Source organism: Anser anser (genome assembly GCF_964211835.1).
Source record: "Anser anser genome assembly, chromosome: Z".
NCBI classification, from domain to species: domain Eukaryota; kingdom Metazoa; phylum Chordata; class Aves; order Anseriformes; family Anatidae; genus Anser; species Anser anser.
In genome coordinates this window covers 59,264,519-59,290,114 of record NC_139723.1, presented here as the reverse complement: position 1 = coordinate 59,290,114, position 25,596 = coordinate 59,264,519, and the positions used below count along the sequence as shown (strand labels likewise).

Sequence of the window (25,596 nt, the reverse complement as noted above, 5' to 3'; positions counted from 1 at the left end):
GTGTATAGCCATCCCTTGCAGCACTCCAGTTGTACAGATCATCCCAATATGTTTTTGTGATGGCATCTATGTCATAGTTTTCCTTCTGCACAATGGCTTCAAGCTTTTCCTGTTTGTTGCCCATGCTGCATGCAATGGTATAGTTGCACTTCAGTTTGGCTAATGATCCCATCACCTTTTTGGGAGGAGAAGCCCTAATTCCAATGTGATCATTCTTAGGCACTTCTGTGATTTCTAACCCATCAACATCCCTTGTGTCTTTGCTGTTGCATGGTTCTCCATCACCTACTTCCACTGGGATAGCAGACTGAAGGATCTTGCTAGCACAGTGTCCCGCATCCATTGGCACACTGTACCAGGGTCATCTTCAGTGAGCCTGGTTTTATCCCTTCCCCACTAGTTTAAAGCTCTTTCTGTGAGTCCTGCAGGGACATCCTTCATCAGTGGACCAGTAGAAAAGCTTTCTTGGTAAGGAAGTTGACTGGCTGCACATATGGCATGCTGGAGTTTATACTAACAGCTTAGTGCAAATTTCTGTCCCTAATGTATTAGACAAGTTATGACAGGAAAACATGGAGCACAACTCAGCTCTAGCTGCTGTGAAGGGAAATTAAACTTTTTTTTTTCTTGGTGAAGAAACACAAATACAGTAGTGAAAAGCATATAAAAATTATATATATATATATATTAAAATAATAGCTTTAAGATATTTCGTAAACTTACAACAGCAAGAAAGCTCGCATTCTCAAATTCCATCAACTTCAGATCTGAGTTGCAATAACCTACGGGTATTTTCAAAACGTACACATTAATATTTGCTGAATAACATGATTCAACTTCCATTACAAAGAACCATGCAATACAGTTTGCTTTCTTAATGACTTTTAATTGTTGGTATCATTCTCTAGTGAAGGTTCTTCCACTTCAGGAGGGGAAAAGGACCTCCACTGGCAGGACTAAATCTAGGGTCTGTATCTTATATGAAAAGTTTCACGCTGCATACTCAAATGAGCTTTTAAAAAGCTCATTCAGCTCAGTTAAATCTCTCAGCATAACCCTTCTTCATTTAGCCTCCAAGCTGAAACACGTGCCAAGTGTTATGTACTGCAAGCAATCACATCGACATCAATAGGACTGTCCCGTGTGAGCTGCAGTTCTGCAAGGGCTTAAGTCTGAGGTGACACAATGACTTACACCTGCAAATCCGGCTTGTTGAAGTAATGTAGGATGAAGGGATTCAAACTGCAACAAAAATATCATCAAATGGGAATTTCAATCTTTTAAATGTAAGTTGCTGACTTCAGATGACAGTTTTGCTTCTCAGGGCATAGGGTAGGTTCATGACTCTAACAAGCACTACCTGTTTTAGTTATTTCTAAGACTGTCACTAATAAGAAGTTGAATTTTCTTCGCTTGTTTTGTGGGAACTTATTTTTCAGCCTTGATAAAGTTTGCCAGCTTCAAGCCAGAGAGAAGCTCCCTTAAATTCTTACTTGCAAAGGAATTGAGGCAAAAACAAAACAAAACAACAGAACAACAACAACAAACCCAACCTTACTGCAGTTCTTAATGCAATGGTCAAAAAAACAGCACAGCAAATCTTGTCGCTAGATCAGGCCTCCAAGGATCCACATGCCAGGAATAACAGACAATTCAGCCTTTCTCTGTGTTTAAGCTAAAAATGACTTTTTTTAGCTTGAAATGGTATTTGGAACAGATAAAGAGTTCTTCATGTATAATTTTTGTCCCTTACTTTAGTAGATAAAAAAACTACTTTCAGAACAAATAGTTCAGTGAAATAAATAAAAAATCCTTGCACTGATCATAACGATTGTTTTCACTTATTTTGACTTGCCAGTAGAGTTCCAACACATGAGCATTTTCAAAAGAGAATATTTCAGGAAGGTTAGTTTTTGTTTGTTTGTTTTTTGTGGTTGCATGGTTTTTTTTTGAGGAGAATGTATTCTAAAATGTAGGTGAATCCTTCAAAAATTTAAAAAAGCTTGTAGGCATTGTCTTGGCTTTATTGTACAATCAAATGAAGTAACCTTGGAAATGCTTAGAAAATGAAAACAAGGTAGGTCTTAAGTAGAAGCAAGTCTGCTATTATAATATTTCACCCTAAGCATGAAGACATTTCAATATTTTTCTCTGCATTAGATCTGTGCATATTGCTCTTCTGATGGATCAGCAGTCAAGTGTGCCACTGGTAAAAATCACTGCTGGAGCTGCTATGACAGACATGCCAGTGTCTTGGAAAGATTTTATTAATTTTGTGCTCTTGGCTTTGTAAGAGGCATCAGAAGTGTTAAAGCAGAGTAGTCATTAAGATTACAGTTGAGACATGATTAATTATCCCCTCTCTGTCACCTCAGCTTGTCTGTCACCTTTCTCTCTGACCTGTTTCTTTTCTTCTTTCCCCAGCACTCTGTGGACCAGATTCTGATTGGTGACATCAGTGATGCTGAGATCAGAAATTGGCTCCTTGCCTCTATTTTTCCCTTGCCTTCCCTCTAATTTGCCTTTTTCTGTGCTTCTCTTCAAAGACTCTTTGCTGCAGCTCCCAGTGCTTTGCAGGTATCCTTGACTACAGCTCATATTCCCCAATCTCTGGCCAGCTGGAGCAGCTCCCTGGAATGATATAATATAGATCAAAGGCAGGTGGCCAATCAGCAAACGAGCAACTTGTTGGCACACAACAGAAGTGACTCAGCCACTGTTTGGTCCCTTCTTTTCAGTCTTAAATTTGGCCGAAAAGTAGTTGTGAATAGTGGATCTTAACAACAGTGGATTGTGATTGATGGTGAAATGTACCAATTGAAAACAAAAACTGGCTTTTATGGGACAGGATATAGTCACAGATTTACCCAATCAGCAATCTACCTCTGAGGCAAAACTAGCACAGCCTAAAACTGTAGTGGATTTGTTATGTGTTTTGGAGAAGGAACCAAAAGTGCTTTGTTTTACAAAGTTCTGTGATAGGAGAATTTTCATGGGATAGGAAAGAACATTGCAAAGTATCTTAATGAACCTTCAAAGATGTTCATTGCATAATACTACAGCTGCAGCATGGGGTTTGTATTTATAACCCATCTTGAGTATGTTCTAGGCATAAAACCATACGTGCATGTGATTTGAACACATTTATGGAGTCCTGCTTGTATCTGCAATTGAAGAAAAACCTCCTGTAAACATTTCCACCTCTGGGAAGTTACACAACAAGTTGTTACAAGGATAAGATAAGTCGCTACTTATTTTCTCTGTGTATCCTGGAAAGGCTTGATTTTTGAAGAAATGTTTACTAAATGGAAGTTAATTTAAAAACAAAAGTTTTTAAACATACCTGTCGTAATTCCTGTTGAAGGTGGTTGTTTCATATAATGCCTTATAAATACCTCTTTTCTTGCCATTAGGTAATTCATGCAATTCAAGGAGCTACGTGGGGAAATTTACCATGTAAACAAAGACTCAACACTACCACAAGTTAGATCACAGGATAAAGGATTGAACTCTGTGTGCCATCCATATCTCTGCCAGTAGCATATTCTTTCTTTCGGGTAATCGCATACAGTGCTTTCATAGTAGGGATTGTGTGTCTTGCAATAATTTGGGTGCTTGGCCAAATTACACTAGTAAAAAACTTCAATGCTATGGCATGCTGAGCCAGAAGTCCTACAATCCTGTGTCAATATGGCTCCACACACCAGGAATACCTGAAAAGAAGGCCAGCTTTAGGGATCTGAACGGAAGTGTTGATGTAGCTTACTAACTCAGTTTAGCATCCAGAACAAATGAACGATGCTTTCTTTATCCCAAGGTACAAAAGAAATGAACAAGAAAAAATGTGTTAATATGTACTGTATAGTTCCAGCACCCTTTGGCATGAATTTGCTTGCTGTTATTTAAATTCAAAATGAAAGGATTTCCAAAGAGAGACAAACCCAGATCAAGTATGTGTGCATTCAGAAACAGAGCAGGACAGGTTCCACCCATGACATCTCAAGTCCCATCTGCACAATTATTTTTGTTTGCTAATTTATGAAATCAGTGCTTTGATTTTCCTGAGGGTCTCTATCAAAGGCTGGTCATTAGACAGCATGACACAAAAAAAAACAGTACACTTGCAGACATTCGCTCCTGTCTGTTTGATCTGTGGCTTGTACAAGTCTTTTGCAGGGCTTGTATTAAATATTACAGTACTTTTCACAACAAAGTTTCTACTCACCAGCATCTACTAATAGCCAGAATGGTTCTTGGGTAGAATGATTCCACAGTGGAAAAGAAAAAAAACATCTACACATTGGATAACACTGCCTGGAAAACAACGCTTTCTTAGTGGCTGAAATTTGAGATCTCTAAAAGCTGACTTTCTGGTTCCTCAGTTCAGCTTTAACCTCTCCAGTATCGCAGAACTGCTAAAGTTCTTGTTCCTTAAATTAGTTTAGTTACCACCACTTTAGTTACCACCACTTTAAGTGTAATAGAATATAATGAAGTAGTGTAAGTGAGTCAAGGTAGCATGTTAAGAGAGTGATTTGTTTACAATCTCTATGCAATCTGCTTTATCTCTGAGATCATCCTCTAACCAACTATGGTCACAGCTGCTTCCATATGAAATCACTTATGCAGGATGTTCCAAATACATCTATCAGACGAAGAGAGAGTAATTTCTTTCCTCTGCACTTCCACACGGCCTTGTTTTTTTTTCCCCTCTCCCCCTTTCCTTCTTTCCTCTAGTTAAATTATTTAATTAATAATAATTTTCCCTTAATAATTATTTTTCCTTTAATTAAATTATCCTTATCTCAACCCATGAGTTGTTTCTTTCCTTTCCTTCTTCCCTTCCTCTTATGAGGAGGGGGAGTGAGAGAGCGGTTGTGGTGGAGTTCAGCTGCCTGGCAAGGTAAAAAGCTGTACAGCCATGAAGAGGCAAAAGAACCGACTCCGTCAATTGGTCTTCTCACTAGCTACTAGGAATCTCCATTTCACATTCCTTGGCCTGAATTTTCTCCCGCAGATTAAACTGTTTGGTTTTGTTTGTGTTTTTTTTTTTGTTTTCTTTTGTTTTTGCATTTTCTCTCTGTCATTCTTACTGCCTGTTGTGCTTCTGCTAACACTCATTGTCTTTCCTCTGCTCTTCTCTCAAATGTACAAATCTCCATTTTTCTTTCAGGCAGACTATGCATACTAGCTAGGAACTGAGCAGTCATCTATCAGGTCTCAGGTTCATCTGTATATTTGAGGGTAGACTTACAAAGACAATAAAAAAAAAGTGTATGTGTGGAGAACAGAAATTAGATTCACAACAGGACAGAGAATGGGTGTTTAGAAGGAGCAATGTTCTCTGTGGGGATCCTTTCTCCTTCAGAATGGCCAAACTTTTGCAGGTTTGGTGGGTGACAGAACAGGGAGGGGTGAATAGTTACGGATATATTAATAATGCTGATAATGTTGCCTTGTCTCAAAGATGCCTGACTAGATTTGGCAGAGTAAAATGGTCCCCTGCTCTGTGAATGTTATTCTCTGTGGGCCTTGACTGCACAGCAGTGGAACACACTTTCTCCACTGTGTTTGGGTTGCTCCTCAATAGTCCATGAGTTTTTAACAACTTTGTTCTCAAGATACCCATGGGTTGAAAAGAATTGTGCTCCTATTGACCTTATTCATGCATACGGTCTGATCAATTCCTTCCAAAGATCTTTAGCTGATGACAGATACGTGTTTGTGGGTCTGCTGTGCATCATGAATAGCTAGAAGTCTATCCAGCCAGCTAATTAAGTGGGCAATTCCTATTATATGTTTGGGACGGTTTCAGAATCAAATATGCTGCTGGTACATATAGGGTTAACAGTTGGGATCTGTCCTGTATAAGGATTTGAGCCACACCTTTGCTCTTCAGGGTTGTTTAGGAAAGTCATCTATTAAGTGACTTCAGAGGCATCGACAGTTGTGCATTATCTTTCATTTTGGATTACCCCAAATTTAGTTCCTTCCTAGGTTCTGAAATCCAGCCTGTTTGGAGTGTTGCAGGTGAAAGGGCCAACCTTTTAGCTCAGACAAAGTAGGCAGCAACTTAGAACAGCAGACTACCTGCTTTGCCTGTGTTAAGACGACAATAATCAGCTGCCTCAGCAGCCTCTACAACCAGAAGAGTCAGTTTTTACTTCCTACTTGCATAACCTTGGCAGCTGAGAAAGAAGTTGAGATGCAAGGCAGCAGCAGAAACAAATATTAACAACAAAAGTAGTGAGTCCTTTTCTTCCGGCCGTGCCACACAAAGACAGAAGAGGTGACAAACTTAGTCCCTTCCAAGCAGCCTGCTCTACGCAGGACAGTAGCTTGCTGTAGCATGAGGGATGCAGGAAGACAAACTAAAAGAGAGGTACCTGTAGCCACAACTTACATCAGTTATTCCTGTTGTTATAACTTCTTTTGATCACTGCCCATCAAACAGGAGAAGGTTATGATCATAAATCTGAATTTATTAATTAACAACAATGCACCACTCTCTCCCTCCTCCAATCCCCAACCCCAGCCACCTTTTTTAAAGTTTTAAGTACAAACAATATAGCTCTACTTGTTTATTGCAGTGCAGGATAACGATTGATTTGCAAGAGATTTCTAGAGATTTCCATGTCTTTTTATGCCTCTTTCAGGCTTGATGTAACTGCATCTCCAATTACACTGTCACTAGACTTCTTTACTTTCCTATTACTTCCCTTATGAGTAGAGCTGTATTAGCATATTTTTTGTAAATGGTGCTACTTCAGTTTCCTTGTTCTTGGGACTCTCTTAAACAACAGCCTAGTACTAGTTTCCATTTATCTTTTAAATGTGATCTTATTTCTTTTGTTAGTGTGGGGACAGTTGTCTTATCACTCTTCTACCTCAGACTGCTTGTATTTACCCACTCATAAATTTGTCTTCTTCCTTGATAATTATTCTCAGGGTCCAGAACCAGTCTTATTAGCAGAAGTTCACTAGCAAAATGCAGATTCTCTATGCTTTTTGGAAAGCTTCTTAGTAAGTTAATCATGAAGTTTAATACAATTACACACCTGTGCTGCTTATCGGTCTATATACCACAATTTGTAGCATATAGCGTTAAATGCCGCTAACATGCATGAACTGAAACTTAGTGCACGTTTCTACCATAGCCTTACTTGTTCATCAAAAATTAGTTGCTTCCATGAGCTGCCAGATTCCAACCTTTCTCTGATTGATGATTTTTCACAGTACCAAACCCAGTCAAGAGGCAGATGGCAAGAGAGGCAAAAGGTGCACAGCTATAGTCCTCATTGTTATCACGAGCATGTATCAGAATGGATGGTGTCAACACTGTGGCAGAGGAATGTGTGCCTGACATCCCTAGAAAAATCCATTCATCTTGCTAAGTAGCAGGTAAAACAAAAGGCCAATAAATAATACAGGTAACCATTAACAAAATTGTGGACATTATTGACAACATAATAATGACACATCTACAGTTTTATCCTCTAAAATACCAACAGGAGGCTCTCAGTAACCAAGGAGCTTAAGATCACCTAGCTCATCAACCTCCCTGAAGTGGAATCATTCTGCTTTTGAAAGCTTCTAACCAGAGATGATGCATTTAAACGCACCTCTTTATACTGACTGATATTAGGAAGTCCACTAGATTTAATTCTCTGAGTGACAAGCATCTTTCTAGTACAAACCAGCTGTCGCCTGATGGTCTATTTTCATTGATACTGTCATCTTCTAGACTGAACGAATTAATCCTAAGGTTTAATACCTACCTACTTTTTCCTAAGTATTATTATGTCAAGATTTCTTGGCCTCCTTTTCAATTTCTTACAATAATAGCTTTCAAATACTTTAATGTCCTCTAAAAGTCTTCATGACCCTGAAAACTACCTCAGATAACGAATGATAAATTTTTTCCCTGATTTTTTTCTTCCCTTGGGAAGGGCCTCCCATTTACAGTTCTTATGTTATTGCTCATAGCAGGTTGTTCCATGTACGTTTTATAGAAAGAAAAAAAAACTCATTAAAGCCATTTGACAGAGAAGTCCTACTTATTTTTAGGTAGTGGAAGAACTGTCAGAAATTAAGAAGACTTGCCTAACTACATCAGTTGTATAGAAACTAGAGGAAGTGAAAAGAAAATCCATTCTGTTTCTTGACGGTTTCTAATAGAATGTTTGAAAACTAGATGTAATCAGCCTGTTACAGAACATAACTCCTGCGCACGTTTCTCAGAAATGGGTTATTTTCAGGTGGTTCAAAATAAGTATCCAGTTCTGCTCCTTTATTCACATACACAGAAAAGCAGAAAAAAAAAAGCATTAAAAAATCAAATGTAACTCTATTAACGGACTTTCATTAAAACATAGATTGGATGATTTTCTGTCTTTGAAATAAAGCACGAGACTGGGTTTGAGATGGTTAGCGGTTTTTAACTGACAGAGGCTCTTACGTCTTACAAATGAAACAGGTGGACCATAAACAATGTTTTGAATGTGATAATGTTCTCTCACATTCTACTTGAGGGTTACAGAGTGCTCGGAAAGAGATGTAGGGCTCTGACTCACAATCATTGCAGAAAGCTGCTGCAGCAGTTAAAGACATTACTAATACAGGCTGTTCTGCCTTCTGCCAGCCAGGACAATAGTGTCCTGGCCACTGTGATGTAAAGTCTCCTCTGTAGGTTATATTTTCAATTCAACAAAAGAGCAGGGTGACTTTGTAGAATGGGCAGTAATAGTTTTTTTTTTTTTTTTCCTCTTTTAGGTCAGGCAACACTACTACCCTTTTACGTTCTTTTAAAGCAAATTTTTACCTCTGAAACTTGCACGTCTACTCATTTTCCTTTTTTTGGCATACATATCCACTTCTATCCTACACCTCCTCAGCTGGGAAGCTATTTAGGTCCACCCGCAGGAAGCCAAATCCCTAACCAATCCTCAGAAAAAGCTCCTCTTCCATATCTTTGTAAGACTGATGCATCCTGTTCCACACCCCTACACATGCACAATGCCCCATGTCAGAAATCACCACTTTACTGCTTTGGCTCAAAAGCAGCGTCACGTCCACACCTCAGCTATTGCAGGCTACGTTAGGACAGTAGAGCCAAGACTCTGCCAGTAGCTCTTGTTCACAAACACTTAAGACCTGAGTAGGCCAACTCCAGGAACATGTTCTTCTCTCCTGACCCTATACCAAGAGCTGGTAATGGGGCTGGTAGGAGTGGGAAAGAAAGCCAGCCAATGAGGTAGTACCATATTAAAATATTTTGTATGAATCAACTAGAATTTGTGTCAGAGCTGTGGAATACAACAGAGAGCAGTATTTGTGCCTACTGGAACTTAGAAGAGCTTAGTAGTTTCTCACAGGAGGTATCTAGCAAAGCTTCAAGTACAGTCTCCACTGCCGAGTCTCGTTTACTTCCAGCCTTTTCTGTATTTATATGTAGTTCCTGGAATTAATAAATGTAACATTTTCCAAAGTAGGAAGACAATGTGTAGCTACAGCCATTTTGAGAACTAACTTTTTAGCTAACTGCCCTCTCAGCTGTATCACTTTATGCTTGTTGCATGAGACAAGTTGCACAGTTAGTATCACTGTCAGTATCCCACCTTGATGCTTCCAAGCACATCACAATGACGTACACAAGTAAGTGACTCAGGGAGATTAAAATGTCTTGTAATAAAATAGCAGTTCACAAATTCGAGTTTAACAAGCAAACAGGTCACTGAAGGAGATGGTAAAGGATAAACAGGCTCTAATTCTCTGAGACAGCAGGCAAAGTCACGCAGCAATGAATACAAAACCTATGCGAGGTAAGATAGAAGAATTTACCAGTGATCCATTGGCAACACGTGAACAGTTGACCAATTCATTAAGTTTTCCTAAAATCACCCCACAGATGTTTTTAATGTCGCTGACTTAACTAGAATGTATGATTTTTAAAAAGATCTAACTGACTTAATAATCCCTTCTATGAATTCTTATTTATGTATGAATGTCCCCTTCTGGATTCAGCTGCTTTCATTTACATGTGCCCCGTATGTGGTTCCACGAGAATGATTTATTTTGTCTTTAAGACCAACTGACTACAACTAAACAGGAACAAATTATTCTCACACCCTAACCTGAGTCTGAACACTAAATTAGGAAAAGTCTGTATGTTGATAAGGCCAGTATATTCTAGCTCAAATCCAGCTCTTGTCTTTTATCACATACCTTCGTTATCAAGCAGCCATATTTCATTTTCATGCAAGTAATATATTGAGGAACAAGTATAAATATAAAATAAAAGCATCTTGAGTCCTGCTTATCTATAACTGTTGAAAATGAGCTCATAAATGAGCATGAACAGAACAACCTTAAGCCCATCTTGCCCTCATTCTACAAGTTGAATGGTAGCACAGCTTGCACATCCCAGGTCTGGTTTTTTGCCTTTGGCCTGTCTAATCAATTTGTGAATAACTGAGCGTGTAGCTGTCACTGACAAGGGGAAACCGTTTTCACACTGCACGTGACAAAACTGTCCTTGTGTGCTGAAAATATAATTACCAAAATACTGAAGCAATTCTCTCTTAATTGCCCTCCTCAACCCTCCATCCCATTTGCTGTTTGATTTTCCTTTATTGTCACACCCATTGGGTTAATTTTTGGTAAAATGCATTGTGAGATACAAAGGCTAATGAAAAGTTCTTGGACTTGTCTCAAAGGTTCCACCCTGAGGTAGGAGGGAATCTCAGATTAATATTCTGATATTTGATACATAATAGACTTACATATATAAAATAGACTCTCCTACCTGGAGAGAAACTAGAAGAGTTCAATAACATCAGGCATGAGGTAATACTCTTGCAAAACACAAACACAAAACTGGGCCTACCTGGTTAGGAAGCAAAATGTCAACCTGAAGAAAAAGCAAGGAGAGAAGCAAGATCAACACTAAAATTTGCTTCTCCTCTCCTTTAGGATGAGAAACAAGACCAAACTCTGGAATTTTGTGGGCTACAAAACAATTAGGAGTATCTCTGCAAGTCACTTTACCTTTCTCACACACAAATATTGTTTTGGAATGCATTCAGAAACACTCCTTAGACAAAGGACATTAATTATTCCCTTCCATTTAGGCCTGAGAAGATCTCAGCTTAATATTATCTTTTGGACATCACACTCCCACAAATACACCTTGAGAGTTTAAAGTTGATGAAGATGCTTTGAAAGAGACTCTCTCTTTTAAAATATGAGGAAAGCTTGATGAACACTTGTCTCCAGGAAAAACAAACAAACAAAAAACAACACCAAAAAACAAAAAACAAAGAAACAAGCCGAAACCAAACCAAACAAAAAACACAAAACAAAACAACAACAAAAAAAAAAACAAGGCAAAAAGGGCAAAGTACCAAGCACATTCATGGAAGTTATTTTAGAATTGAAATTATACTTTTAAATTAGAGAACAACTGCATCTTCCATATGAGAAGGAGAACTTCTAACCAGATCTAATCAATTGCTTTGTTGCCAGGATGCACCATTCTAATGGAATCTGTCACACTCGTAGTATTACATACTACAGATCAAGAGATGGGTAGATAGAATATCCTTCCCTTCAGGATTCACGTGCTTCAAGAAGTAAGTATAATTTCCAATGCACAATGGGTAGGACATGAGAAGACTTTTGCAGAGAGTACACGTAAAACAGACGTTTTCCATAGTTTCTCACATCACTGATTTACCTCATCACAGCGTTTGCCTTGACTCCTTAAACAAACAAGCAACAAAACCACCAAAAAGGCTATTTCTTTTAATCTGGGGTAACTCAGACACATGAATTAACTTGATGTAAAACATCAGACATTTCCACCTTACCGCAGCAAACTCATGGAGGTCATAAGACATGTCCCCACGTGATGATGATCTCAACAAACTGAACTCATTGCAAAGCTGAATTATCTTGCCTTCATCCCATTTCCACCTTTGAACTCTTCTATTAAAGTTCAGAGCAGCATGCTTTTTCTCATTGCTTTTTGGGGTGAACACTGTCCACCAAACCAGCAGTCAACATTACCATACAATCATAGAATAGCTTGGGTTGGAAGGGATCTTAGCGATCACGCAGTTCCAACCCCCCTGCCATAGGCAGGGACACCACCCACTAGATCAGGTTGCCTGGGGCCCCATCCAGCCTGGCCTTGAACACCTCCAGGCATGGGGCATCCACAGCTGCTCTGGGCAGCCTGTTCAGAAAAGTTACCTGTTACCAGAAAGGTAAGGTAAGGATAATCAGAAAGGTAATTTCCCTAAGGCAAGTCTTGAGTTTGCTAATTTCCTGGGATATGTTAAAAAATACAAATAATACAAAGAAAAATAACCTGTTGTTTTTAATAATACAGAAACCTGAGCATGAAGCTATCCTCACAGAATATTTGAGCTCAAATTTCACTATCCCCCTAACCTCAGCAACTGGATTTTGCTGGGAACTAACTGAGGCACTAAAAACCATTCCTTTCTGCCATTTCTGCTGCAGTGGCTGTAATCTCTGGCAGAGAGAGAAATACCACCATGAACTGCTGCAGCAAGGATTCTTTTGAGGTGTTACGGTGAGGCTGCTGCAACTATCTGCAACTCCCTAATGGCAATGACCTGCCCTCACTTTTTCTCCTTTTGCTAAGCAAGGCTAATCAGTGGAAAGCTAACTTAGCCTTTAGCATGTCGTCATTTACTGTATTTGCATATTTGCTGTTCTTGAAGATTCTGCTATATAATGTAAAAAAAACCTTACTGATACATCAATTTCAGTAAACTGGTATGAAGAATAAAGAAAAGAAAAAGAACCTCTTTACCCCTTTTGTTTTTATTAGGAATTATTTTTCCAAAAATGTTAACTACATTGCTTCATCTCCAAGAAACAATGGATTGCAACTTATACTTGAAGACAAAGCTTAAGCTAAATCCTAAATTACTCACGGATGAAAAGTTTTAGATGATGATATTTACTATTTTGTAGACACAGATTTGAATGTTTCCATTTCTTTGATTTTGTTCCCAGGCAAACACGTTCTACACAAACAACGAACCAAGAATACAGCCTTCGATGCTTTATTTACAGGACACTTAGTGCTGCCCAGTGTTAGAGCTAGTTGTTTTACACAGCTACCTGTCAGCATTTGGGCAGTCACGTTATAAAACGAACAAGATGAAGACAGTGATCAGATGGTAACAGCTTGGTAAAGTATATAGAAAAAAAAAGTACAGAAAAAAAGCACTGTATAGCCAGCGTTAGAACTAGGTAACTACAATTTCTGTTATGCAAGTAAAAAAGTGTAAAACAAATATATATATATATAAAACACCGTCAGTTAGCGACCACAAGGTGCATTTGGTGCTCCCAAGTCCTGGTGGCAAACTTCAGCAGAGTGACTTAAATTTAAACGCCTGTGCCTGGACGTGCTCAGCTAGCAATTTTATACCTTTTCCTTAACGCCAGACGTTACTGCAGCAGAGTGACCCCCCCGTAAAGCGGGCACGCTACCTCCTCAGCGGCAGGCTTCCTCCACGCGGCAGGACCACAAGCCGCGCGTACCGCCAGGCGGATTTTCTCTTTATTTTTGTCACGGTTTTTAAGGCTGGCGCTGAGGCAGAGCTCTGGCCGGCGGTTCCGGAAGCTCTGAAGCGCTTCCAGCACCTTCCCCGCCGCCGCCTCACGGAGGCCGCGGCCGCCCCGCTCCGCACGCGGGGCCCCGTCCGGGCAGTACCAACGGGCGCCGCGCCGCGCAGCCCCTCACCTCCCCTCTGAGCGACAGGCGGCCGCAGCCAATGGGGCCGCCCCTAATGCGCGGGGGGGCGGGAGCCCCGCTGCCGGCGAGCCAATGGGCGCGCCGCTTCTCGAGCGGTGGGGGAGGCGGCGGGAGGGGGCCGTGGGCGGGGCGGCGGCGAGGAAGAGGAGGGGCCGGCTGTCACCGTGCAGTCATGCTGGCCGCCTAGCCCCTCGCCCGCTCCCCCGGCACGGCACGGCGCGACGCGGCGGCCAGGCACCGGGCGGCACCCGGCCCGCGCTGCTCCCGAGCAGCAGGTAAAGGCGGCTGGCGCGGCGGCCCGCCCCGCCCCGCTCCGCTCCGCTCCCCGAGGGCCCGGCGCTGTGGGTGAGGCGCACGTCCCGGCAGCGCGGCCCCGCTGCTCCCCCCCCCCCCCTCCTTCCCCCGGCGGCCAGCCCGCCCTCCTCCCCGCTGTCTGCGCCCCCGCGGTGGGTGGGGAGAAGAAAGTTTTGATCCGGCGTTTCTGGAATAATCATCGCGCCCGGCGCCGGCGGAGGGGGAGGCAGGAGGCGGCCGGCTTGTGAGTCAGCCGCAGCGGCGGGGCGCCGGGGGTGGGGGGGGGGGGGACGGGACGGCAAGGCAGCAGCCGGCTCGGGGCGCCGGGACGGCGGGGGGACGGCAACAAGGGGCCGGGGGGGCCGGGGGAGCCGGGGGCGGCCTCGCCCGCTTGTCCCCGCCCCTGCCCCGCCGCGGCTGTTGTTGTGGCGGCCGTGAAGTTGGGGCTGTCCTGCCGGGGGCGGCCGCGGCGGCTGGCCGGGGCTGTGCTCCGCCGTGGCACCTCCTGGCATGGCACGGGGAAGGGGAAGCGGAGAGGGAGGGAGGTGGTGCCGGGGGGAAGCGGTGTCGCCTGTGAGGGTAGCGGCGTTACCCGGCGGAGCCGGCTCGGGAGGCCGTGATCCGGATAATCTCCCCGGCTGCCTGTCACCAGCACCGCGCGCACCGGGGAGGGGTGCGGGGGGAGCAGGGGGAGGCTGCGCCTCCTGTTGCCTCCAGCCTCTGTCTGTAGCCGTGCAGTCGCGCCTGCTGTGGAGGTGTCGCGATTTACTTCCCAAAATAGCCCGTCTCCCCCCCGCCCCGTTCTCCCTGCAGAAACCGTGCCTGCCCCCCTCCCCCGCCCTGCAGCAGGCAGCGAAGCGGAGTAGCACAAAACATGCGCTTGCAATTTTGTAATCGCCTTCCAAGCGAAAAGCATTTTATTTCCGGTGTGCGCGGAAATTTTTTTTTTTTTTTTTTTTTTTTTTTTTACGATCAGGCCGGGCGGGAGCGAGGAGGATGCGTGTAAGGCGCTCGGATCCTCAGGTAGAGGCGGCTGGTCCGCGGGGGCCCCATGAAAACTTCTCTGCCCTGCCAGCGGCGGGGGCCGGCCGGGGGAAGGAGGGCGGCGGAGCCCGTCCCCGGGCCTCCGCGGGGGAGAGGGAGGCGGCGGCGGAGGGTCGTGAGGCCGCCGCAGGCAGGCAGACGGGCAGGCAGGCACACGGCAGCGTTGGGGTCGGCGTGACATGGTGGCGGAGGGACGGAGCGGCGGGGCGACGGGCCCGGCCCGGCCCTGAGGCACGCCCCGGCCGGCTGCTCGCCCGCCGCGTTCCGAGGTACGGCCGCGCCGGGAGGTGCCGAGCGGGGCTGGATGCCCGCCCTGCCGGCCGGACGGGGAGAAAACTTTCTGGAAAGGCCGGAGGGGGCGAGCGGGGCCCGGCCGGGCGCGCGGGGGCGGCGAGAGGCACCCGCCCGAGGCCTACGCGGCGCCCGGCGGGGCCGGAAGACCCGCGCGGCTCTGCCGAGGCCGCCAGTAACGGCCCGCCCGTAACGGCCGCAGCGGCCCCTCCGTGACCGTGCCCCGCGGGGAGGGAGCGGGCCCGTGGGTCGCGTCCCGTTTTGGGGCCCCCCGCCCTCCTGGATGGCCCCCCGCGGGTAGGAGGGCAGGCTGCGCGCCGCGGGGAAAGTTGCGGCTCCGGCCCCCTGCAACTTGTGCTGCGGTGATTGAAGGGGTCGTGGTTTTGTTCGCCCTCCCTTCTGGAGCGCGTTGTGTGGGGTAAACAGCGCGGCCGAGCATCGGTATGGCTGCACGGGTCGCGCCGAAGTTCATTTCGCTCCGCGTCTGTTGTTTGTTTCTGGCACTCCGAGCTCTGGCGAGCCCTGTTCTTTTTTAAGGTGCCTTTTTTTAATGTATATCTTACACTGGTAAGTAAATAATCGACTGAAGCAACGAAACTATAAAGTATTTAATTCTTTTACCATTTCAAGTATTGTGCACGCTTTCTGTAAAATGTAGTAACTACGACACTGCATTGATTCATCGGTGTTCTCTTTTGTTTCGTTTTCCATTTCTTCAGCGTTACTTAATTTTACCCATGGCTTCTGTGACACAGACAAATAAACGTTGTATCAGAATTAAATTCCTTTAGTAGGGTACTAGTTACATGTTCGAGGTCTCTTCTGTGTAAGCTAGGGTTTTGTTATGCAAATGAAGGCACACTTTCTCTTTGGGAGCCTAATTGCCCTATTACTTACTGTCTTTGACTTTGTTTCTTTTGTCCCTTTGTTATTCTAAGGAAAAAATGATGTAGCAGAACGATAGGAGCGAAGGTAGTTTTTCATGCGCATGTGTCAGCAGTAGAAAGCAAAAAGATCGAGTAATGAGCATTTTAAAATAATTCCCAAGTTAGCATGTCATACGGCACATGTGGACTTGACAGAGGTGAAGGTAAAGCTTCATTAAATACAGTATTTCTCTCATGAGTTATGTCTCAGCTTTAGGACTGGTATTTCTGTGGTGTTTCACAGAACATATGCGCCAGAAGAGCGTGTTCAAAGCAGTCTTAGATCTTTTCTTTTGTTCATTTCTGAAGTGGTCTGTGAGCATTTCTTGTGAAGTTTGAAAAACGCTTTGACCAACACCTAAGGCTTGAAGTTGACGAGACGAAAAAGTGCTCCAGGTAGCATTCTTATATTAAGTACATTTTTGACAAAGGTGTATATGAAATTAATATCTACAGATATATTTTCTCAGCTTTTGTCTGACTTTGAAGTTAAGGTTACAATGTGCACAGTAGCAACTTTAAAAAACGTCTGCACTTCTTCCACCAATTGTCATGGTCCTGATTAGTAATATTGCTGTGAACTAGTGATCCTTTTCAGAAGGAGCCTTTTTGTTCTACATATGAATGAAAACATTTTTGCAAATCATTCATTAAAATGCTTATTTTCTGTGTGCATGTGTTTCTGCTGCAGTCGAAGTTCTCTTTCTATAAAGTGTTTCCTGGACATTCTTGTCTTTTGCACTATATCATTTTTTTGGATTTTTCATTTGTTTGATCCTCTAGTGGAGTAGTAAACACAACATTATGACATAAAGATAACTTGTAATGCAAATGGCAGCAGAGAAAAGCTTTTGTCTTATGTGCAAGATAAAGTAAGGAAGGATGATTCAGGGGAAGAAGTAAGGCCTCCTTTAAACATTGCTTTGGTAGTTCGCAAGTATAGCAGGATAAAAAGATTAAGACTGAAAATTTTTTTCTAACACATTTAAAGTCAATTCGTGTGGTTAAATGTTTTGCTGTTTGCCTCTACTTCGTAGAGAATATTTCTTGTGGACTACTGTAGGGTTTGAGCACCCAGGTGAATCATTTAGAGCTGGGACCTTTAACAAATATGTTAAGAATGTTTGTTATGATTTTTTTTTGCCTCATCTTCACTGATATTTTACCTAAAGTAACCTGTATTAAGAACGATCTTCTTCCTTAGTCCTTCTTTTCTTTCCCCTCTAATTAAAGACAAGGCCTGTCAGTAATGAATTCCTTTGCCTCTGCCTACCTCTAATTGTGGCTTTTGTTTTTCAGTATCTAATGTGAAGATGATGTTGAATTACTGTGATTAATACTTGTAGAAAAGGCCACTGTATGGAAACTTAATCTGTAATCAATCAGCACTGTCATGAGTCAGTTTTCTGTGCCCTAAGTACACAATAGAATCTACATATGTAGCAAACATGGGTTTGATCTTGGGCATTGACAGACTGTCAGTGGTGAATATGGCTACAGGGTTAAAAGGCAATTCCTTAAACTTCCGACTCTGTCTGCCCTCCAGGTTTCCTGAAGGCTATTGCCTTCTGCAGCAGGAGCAACAGAAGGGGTCGTACGTGTATGCCTTTGCATCTTCATTGAAGTCTGGTGTCGTAGCTTAACCCAACTTCTGTGAACTCTTGGTTTAGGATGACTTCTTTGTGACTGGCTGTAGTACGTTCAACCCCCAGCTGTTAGCCAGTCATTTCCTGGTGCTGATCTTAGTTTTTCAGAAGAGGATAGTCTATAAGTTCAAATAATTGCTTTATGGGAAACTTAAACAACTACACAATAGGAATAGGAATTTCTTCAAGAGGATGCAGACAGTCTTTGGTAGACAGCTAAACGTGAAGCTCAGGCAGCGTCCAGAGGTTTTTATCTCTGACCTAAGTATCTGGATAAGCAATTAAGTTGCAGTATTTCTGATTCTGTGGTTTGTTGTTCAGACTGTGAGTTCCCTTCCAGAAGATTTTGAAGTTACAGTGAAGTTAATGCACCTGAGTATGCAAAGGCAGAATCTCTCAGCAGTTAGTGTGTTTTACTTCTCTTATGTGAGCTGAGTAACTCTAGTTTACGTTAGTAGAAGATTTAACTCTTCTCTGTTACTGATTTTACATTGTTACATGTACACCTACCGTTTACTGATAGAAGCATTGATGAAATGACTGTGGTTAAATCCTGATAAATGTTACTCCAGTGTCCTGTGAGGTTGTAAAACACTGAGTTGTTTCTAAAGATTGTAAATTATTTGTTTTAATTATAATGAATTACTGTCATTATTTATCAGTTATTAAACTCAACATCTTCATTTGATTATGGTTAGCAGAGTAGGCAAACACTGAACCATTAGCAGTATCATTTCATGTTTTGTACGGTAGTTTAATAAAGATAACTCCAAGTTATTCTGTACTGTATCTCAAATTCACAGTGAATGTTTTCTAAACACCTTCTGTTGGAGATATCACGGGAGAAGAGGACTGTAATTATTTTTCTGTGGAGTTCTGGGGAGTGCTTTGCAGTGTGCGTGTGGCTGTTGCTTGGGTCCACGTTGCCTTTTCATCAGATATAAGTGGTGCAGTTTCCTTGCTTTCAACTACCAATCCAAGGCAGGGGACCTGGTAGAAAACACCCTGGCTGAAATTCAGTTTAGGGTGACTTAGTCATGGAAGGCAGAAGTCATACTGAATGGTGAGGAGAAACAACTAGAAGAATTATAAATACTTGCTGCTCCATCTGTTCCTAGACTCAGTGTGACTGCTCTGTGCCAAAGCAGTCTATAATCTCTGGATCTCTTTGGGTGTCCAGCTGGTCTTGAATTCCTAAGTAGTGCTGGTGGTTAGTTGCCCAGTGTGGTTTTGTTTTGTATCTACCAACATTGCGTACTTTTCCTCATGTGTTGGAAATCCATGCCTTTGTTACCTTTGGGTTTGTATCAGGTTTATGTCAAAATGCATATAATGTGCTTGGATACTGCGTTCTGAAACACTGAGCTGATGTATGACATAGCTGTATTTACAAAACCTTCTAGGTATACCTGAAGTGATAGTGCAGAAGCATATGTGATTAGCTAGTATTCCCTCACAGCATTCTCAGATTCTTTGTCATACAGATACTTTCTGTGCTGAACAATTTGATGTAGAAATAGTTGAGCAGACATCCCAGGTCTTCCTCTTAAGTTCTTAATGCAGTGGCTCCTGTATTTCCATTTGGCTGAAGTTGACAATGATACACTTTTGCTTTTCTGTCTCAACTCAACCAGATTGGGAGTTTGAGAAACAACTAGTACGTAATGCATATGAGAATCTGGACCAACAGCCACATCGTTTGGGACAAGGAGAGGAAAATTTGTGGTCTTGGTGTTTGATTTTTTTTTCCTTTTTCATTCATTTTATTAAAATCCTCACAATCTATTAGAAGCATTTGCTTTTTTTTTTTTTTCATTTTTTTTTTCCTTTGTAACTTTCACAGGAGCTACTCATTTAAAAAAACAAAAAGGGGGGGGGGGTTAACTCTGGCTTTGCCAGAGTGTTGGTATCATCTTGCTTATTTCAATAAAGGCCCCAGAATTTACACAAAGTAATACTTATGTTATCTGGATAGAGCCTGTCCACTGCATCTGTTGTCTCTTTCTAGTTTTTAGCTGTTACTTTAATGAGACTTTTATTAGGGCCTAGAAGAATGAGGTATCTCGTTTTTATTGAGTTTTAATGAAAATGGGGTGCATTTTTTTTAAATACAATCTCAATCTTAGTAAATATAAACTAAACTATTTTTGAAATATGATAAATCATAAAAGTGTTCAAAGCATAACTGCTAAAAAGATCTTTAGTTGGGAAGGCTACATATAATGTATTCTTGTTTATGTTAATGGCTGGTTTTTTTGTTGTTGTTTATTTGTTCGTTTTCAATTTTGTGGACTACTCTTGCCAGAGAAAACCACTTTGTCTCTTTATATCCATGGGTGTCCTTTGACAGGATTTATTACTTGCATTCAGGCGACAGTTTACAATATTTTATGTTCTCATGATATAGATCTTATAAATTACTTTTTTTTCGTCTGTAGAATTATGTTCTTTGACATACAAAAATCTCTGAATGCAAATCCTGGGAATATTCACAGTGATCTAAGATTGAGTTAGTTTATGTGCTCTTAAACATTTGAAAAAAGAAAAAAAGGAACTTGATCTGGAGTGAGGAGTGCAGGGTTACTCTCTGGTAATCACTGTTTTTCATAGGTTGGGCACTTGCTGGTCCATTAAAAATAATTGTAACAATTCCAAATTTGCTTGCCAGAAATGTTTAATGTATATGTAAATTACATTGTAACTAGTAGGGCTAAGATTGGCGCCAGTTATTTTTTATGAGAATGGCAAGTTAAGTTTGAAATAAAGGTAAACAGAAGTGGAGATTTTGATACTCATTTTAATGTAGAGGTGTCAGTGAAGAGTTTTGTGAAATATTATATTTTGGGATAGTAGTTTTGTAGTTGATTAAGTAGTGGTTCTGTATACATTTTTCTGGATAATGGTGTTGGTGCTAGGTTCTGCCGTGTTGAATAGGCTGAATTTTGCTTATAACATGCAGAGGGACTCAGCCATGACAGTGTCAGTATTAGGTTTTGCAGCGTAACAACAGATTTGTATAAAAACGCTTTGTTTTGTGGAAATGTCTGTTTTCCTCCATAAAGCTAAGCTGTAGGCCTCTTAGAAGAAGCTATGGCAAGGTGTATGCAGTTGTGAACATTTGATAATGCAATTCCTTCTGTGGTAACGTTGTGGAAATGTGAGAGACTAATTAGTGACTCTGGTGTTTTGTTGTTATCATTTGTTTTGAACAGAGAAGCTTCATATGTATCACCTTGTTTTACCTTGCAAGTAAATAGGATCCCAAGGTAGCTTATTTCAGGTGAGAGTAACTTATTTTAAATGAGTTAAGCAGCCATTGTTCTAATTACCTTGAATTAGGACGGAGTAGTAGCTAATAAAACATAACAAAAGGGAACTTACAAGCAAAAGCTATTAAGCCATTTTTAAGCTGAAAGAATGTGTAGATAATTGGGGGTAAATAAGTAAAAATGCTCTTGATGTAGTAGTATTTCATCTTCTCTGCTGTTTCTGGAAAATAAAGATTCTTGCTTGTAAAAGAAAAGAAGATGAATTCTGTAAACTTTGAATTCCCTAACTGCCAACATTAAGCACCAATCCTCTGCTCCTCTCCTCTCCTCTTTCTGTCATGTCTTGCAGATGGGCCTCCTTTCTGCTTTGTTGGGAACATCTAGGAGGGTACTTTGCTTGTCTTCAGTGCCTGTTTCTTAATTTGACTTCCTTGAGCTTGGGTGTTTGCAGTGTTACAGTGTGGGTTTATAAGAGCAGTGTCATGACAGGGTTACACCACTTACTCCTGTTAGAAAGTAATTACTGCTAACCATGGATAGCGGATAAAATCAGATGTGGAAGTTGGAACAATCTTCTGTGATAAATGCTGTTAGGAGAGAATAGGGGTCAGCGAGCCTCATAATGTGCTGTCAAAATATTGCAAATTACAGTGCTTTTTAAAAAGATTAATTTTTTTACTATATTGGATTTATTATTATGATACAGGTAACCTTATTATAAACCTGTATCCAAAGTAAATTAAGCGAGCAGGCTAGGCCCATATAATGGTTAGCTGTTGCTGAAAGTGGTGATCCTACCTGCTGCTCAGTGCTGGCACTGAATTTAATATGTCCTTTCAGAAAGTCAGTTTGGTAACCTAAGTCATTAATTTTTTATTTTTATTTTTTATATAGAGTTACTTAACCACTCAAATAATGAGGTCACTCTATGATCAAACACATGAAAATGGGGCAGCTGGGAGTGGGGAATACCAAGAAACTTAACCGATCTTGTTGGCAGCAACTGACTATCGATTTAAAAAAAAAAAAAAAAAAGTCAGCTGTGTCACTGTTACAGTACTCTGACATTAGTAGACTAAAAGTTCTCAATATTAGACATTGATAGAAGTTCTCAGAAAGCTGAAGGATATTTCAAGCATTTAGCCTGCATCATTTTTTTCTGTTAAGAACACAGTAATAGAAAATAGCAACGGTTGTTTTTCCAGCCTGTAAAAGCCTGCCATTTGTTCTCTGAGCCCTTACTGTTTTATAAGCCACTTGAGCTGCATTCTCTTGGCTTGTGACATCAGCAGAACCCCTCAAGTGAATTATAACTGTGTTCAGGCCAAAGTAATTGTCTTTTCTGTTGTCTGTTTTATTTGATACTATGATTGCATACAGAGATAAGCAGTCCTAAATTAATATCTAATATATTAATATCTAATATCTAATTAATATCTAACTAAGTAAAAGAAGTCAGAAGATAGTGTTAATAATACTTTTAATACTTGTTTTGCTGTATTCCCATGAATTTTATAAGAATTTTGTTGCAGTCATATACGTTGAGTTTAGTGAAACATTTTTGAGCACACGTGCGTTAATAGAGATGCACAGCTGTCTTCTCTGTCTTTAGTAGTACTGTTCTTGACCACATGTTATATAATTTGATGAAAGCAAGTCTGTTGAACTACACTTTTCTCTGGTAGATATTTCCGATAGCCTACCAGCTTCTTTATTCTGTGAGTAACGTATAAATATGCAGAAATTGACTGAACGGTCAGGATCTTTCTGCTTTTGGGGCGCTTTTTGAAGGGTGATCAGAGTAATGTGCCATGTTAAGGATGATTTAAGCATTTTCTTCTGATGACAGCTTGTGTGTGTCTGTGCATGTGTGTGGTGATTGCCCGCAGAATTTCTGTATTACATCTTCAGTGCACCTACCTAATGTCACATAGAAATTCTCTTTTCGTTTGTTTTGTTATTAGAGCTATTCTGCTAATTGAAAAGGAGACAGAAAATAGATGTCCACGCCTACAGACCCTGGCGCCATGCCTCATCCTGGTCCTTCCCCTGGACCAGGACCTTCACCTGGACCGATTCTAGGACCTAGCCCAGGACCAGGGCCTTCTCCTGGCTCAGTTCACAGCATGATGGGGCCAAGTCCCGGTCCACCCAGTGTCTCACATCCAATGCCAGCAATGGGACCTACTGATTATCCACAGGAAGGCATGCACCAAATGCATAAGGTAATAGTTCATTACAAGTGAACCTTTTTTTTCTAAGAGTTCTCTCCACTGAATAAAAAAAAAATACTTCTACTACATTTAGACCTGCATAACTGCTATTACACTTCACTCGTAAAACTGCCCCTATGCTCTTAATTCTATCTTTATCACTAAAGGTGATGCATATTCTAGATTAAATACAGCTTGTTTGTTCTTAGTAGACTGTTTTGAACTACAGACTGAGTGGTTTGCAAGTTTTCATTTTTAAACTGTGTGCTTTTCATTAGGTTAGACCTTACTGGAGAAAAAGAAATGGAATTACAGTATTAAAACCTTATAGCAGATCATTCTAACCAACTTTTTCTTTATTTTTCTTTATTATCTGTTTCGAAGCATGTTGCTTCTATGTTACATTTTTCTGGGATTTTTGTTTTCCATGAAATTGATTTTTAAACTTTTTTGTTTTAATACTTTTAACTCTTAAGGGGCTTGTACTGACAAATTTGTTTAGTATTCTGTTTATGAAAAACTTTGTTTTCAAATTATATTACATTATGTTACATCCATCTTAGTAATGAATTTAAAACTGTGTAACGGACAGCACGAATAGTTGGATATAAGTGGTTGTCATATACTTAAAATTACGTGTGTGCTTAGGCTATCATTAATATCTTTTGCTTTGAGGACATTATTTGCTTGTCTGTAATTTCCTTTTTGAGACCAGTCTCTTACCTACTTCCATTTTTGTTTGGTTGTGAACCAAAGCTTAAGAAATAACAATAATTTCAATTTCACTTATGTTGTTCTCTCAGAAATATGAAGTAACAGCTTAAAGAGCCAAGGTTCTAAAGACATTTTGGTTACTATTGTAGATGCTGTGCAGCATTGTTATAAGCTGTGGTGGGTTGACCTTGGCTGGCTGCCAGGTGGCCACCAAGCTGCTCTATCACTCACCCTCCTCAGTAAGACAGGGCAGGAGGGGGCAGAAGACACAATGAGAAAGCTCATGGATTGAGAAAAGGACAGGGAGATTGCTGAGCAAATACTGTCACAGGCAAAACAGATGCAACTCAAGATTAATGGAAGTTATTGCCAATTGATAATAAAGTAGAGCAGGGAAAACTGGGGAAAAAAAATGAAAAAAACTAAAACTACCTTCCTTCCACCCCTCCATTCATCCAGGGGTCAACTTCAATCTCAGTTCTTCTGCTTTCTCGCCCTGTGAGTAGTGCAGGGGGCTGATGAGTGAGGCGGGGGTTGAGGTTGGTCCATAGCGCTTTGTCTATGCCACTCCTTAATCCTCAGTCTCTTCCCCTACTCCAGCATGGGGCACCTACCACAGGAATACAGTCCTCCCACAGGCTGCAGCTCTTCAGGAGCTGCTCCCACATGGTTCTGTACCACGGGGTCCATCCCCCAGGAGCAAACTGCTCCAGCACGGGTCCCCCATGGGCGGCAGCTCCCCCCAGACCCCCTGCTCCTGCGTGGACTCCTCTCCACAGGCTGCAGCTCCGGCCCGGAGCCTGCTCCGGCAGGGACTCTCCGTGGGCCGCAGCCTTCTCCAGGCCACATCCACCTGCTCCACCGGGGGCTCCTCCACGGGCTGCAGCGTGGAGATCTGCTCCGTGTGGGACCCATGGGCTGCAGGGGGACAGCCTGCTCCACCAGGGGCCTCTCCACAGGCCGCAGGGGAACTGCTGCTGCGTGCCTGGAGCACCTCCTGCCCTCCTGCTGCACTGAGCTGGGGGGCTGCAGGGCTGGTTCTCTCATTTTTGCTCAATTCTCTTTCTCACTGATTTTCTGCAGTGAGCCTTTCTCAAATATCTTATCACAGAAATGCAACCAATGTCACTCAGTGGCTTAGCTCTGGCTGGGTTCCTCTTGGAGTCGGCTGGATCTGGCTCTGATCTGACATAGGGCAGCTGCTGGGCTCTGCTGACAGAGGCTACCACTGCAGCCCCCCTGCTGCCAAAAACCTTGTCATGTAAACCCAATGTATAAGCACATAAGAAAGAAATTCGAATAAAAACTAAAAATGTTTATCATAAACATATTTTAATTTTCCTCATGAATTGGCAGCTTCTTGTTGTCATTTTCACATATGGATCAGTTTCAGTTGTTAGAACA

At 42.0% G+C, this 25,596-nt stretch overlaps 1 protein-coding gene and 1 long non-coding RNA gene across 6 annotated transcripts in view; one reads left to right on the top strand and one right to left on the bottom strand.

The window, feature by feature from the left end:
• LOC310889543 overlaps positions 1-13,794 on the bottom strand; it is a 43,982-nt gene extending 30,188 nt beyond the window's left edge. The window contains exons 1-2 of the long non-coding RNA XR_014576612.1: positions 13,469-13,794; positions 724-782 (exon numbers count right to left, since the gene is read on the bottom strand). This is a non-coding gene — a long non-coding RNA (uncharacterized lncRNA). The remainder of the gene's footprint in view (positions 1-723; positions 783-13,468) is intronic.
• A 137-nt stretch (positions 13,795-13,931) lies between these two features.
• Positions 13,932-25,596, top strand: part of SMARCA2 (SWI/SNF related BAF chromatin remodeling complex subunit ATPase 2) — a 125,086-nt gene continuing 113,421 nt past the window's right edge. Inside the window, exons 1-2 of one of the 5 annotated variants that reach the window (XM_083817128.1) lie at positions 13,932-14,070; positions 23,230-23,490. In XM_083817128.1, the coding sequence (XP_083673254.1) occupies positions 23,266-23,490 (225 nt within the window). In that variant the 5' untranslated portion in view covers positions 13,932-14,070; positions 23,230-23,265. Of the gene's footprint in view, positions 14,071-14,133; positions 14,334-14,964; positions 15,113-15,173; positions 15,403-15,503; positions 15,992-23,229; positions 23,491-25,596 lie in introns of those variants that run through there. The other 4 variants (XM_083817132.1, XM_083817129.1, XM_083817130.1 and 1 more) reach the window with 4 other exon arrangements.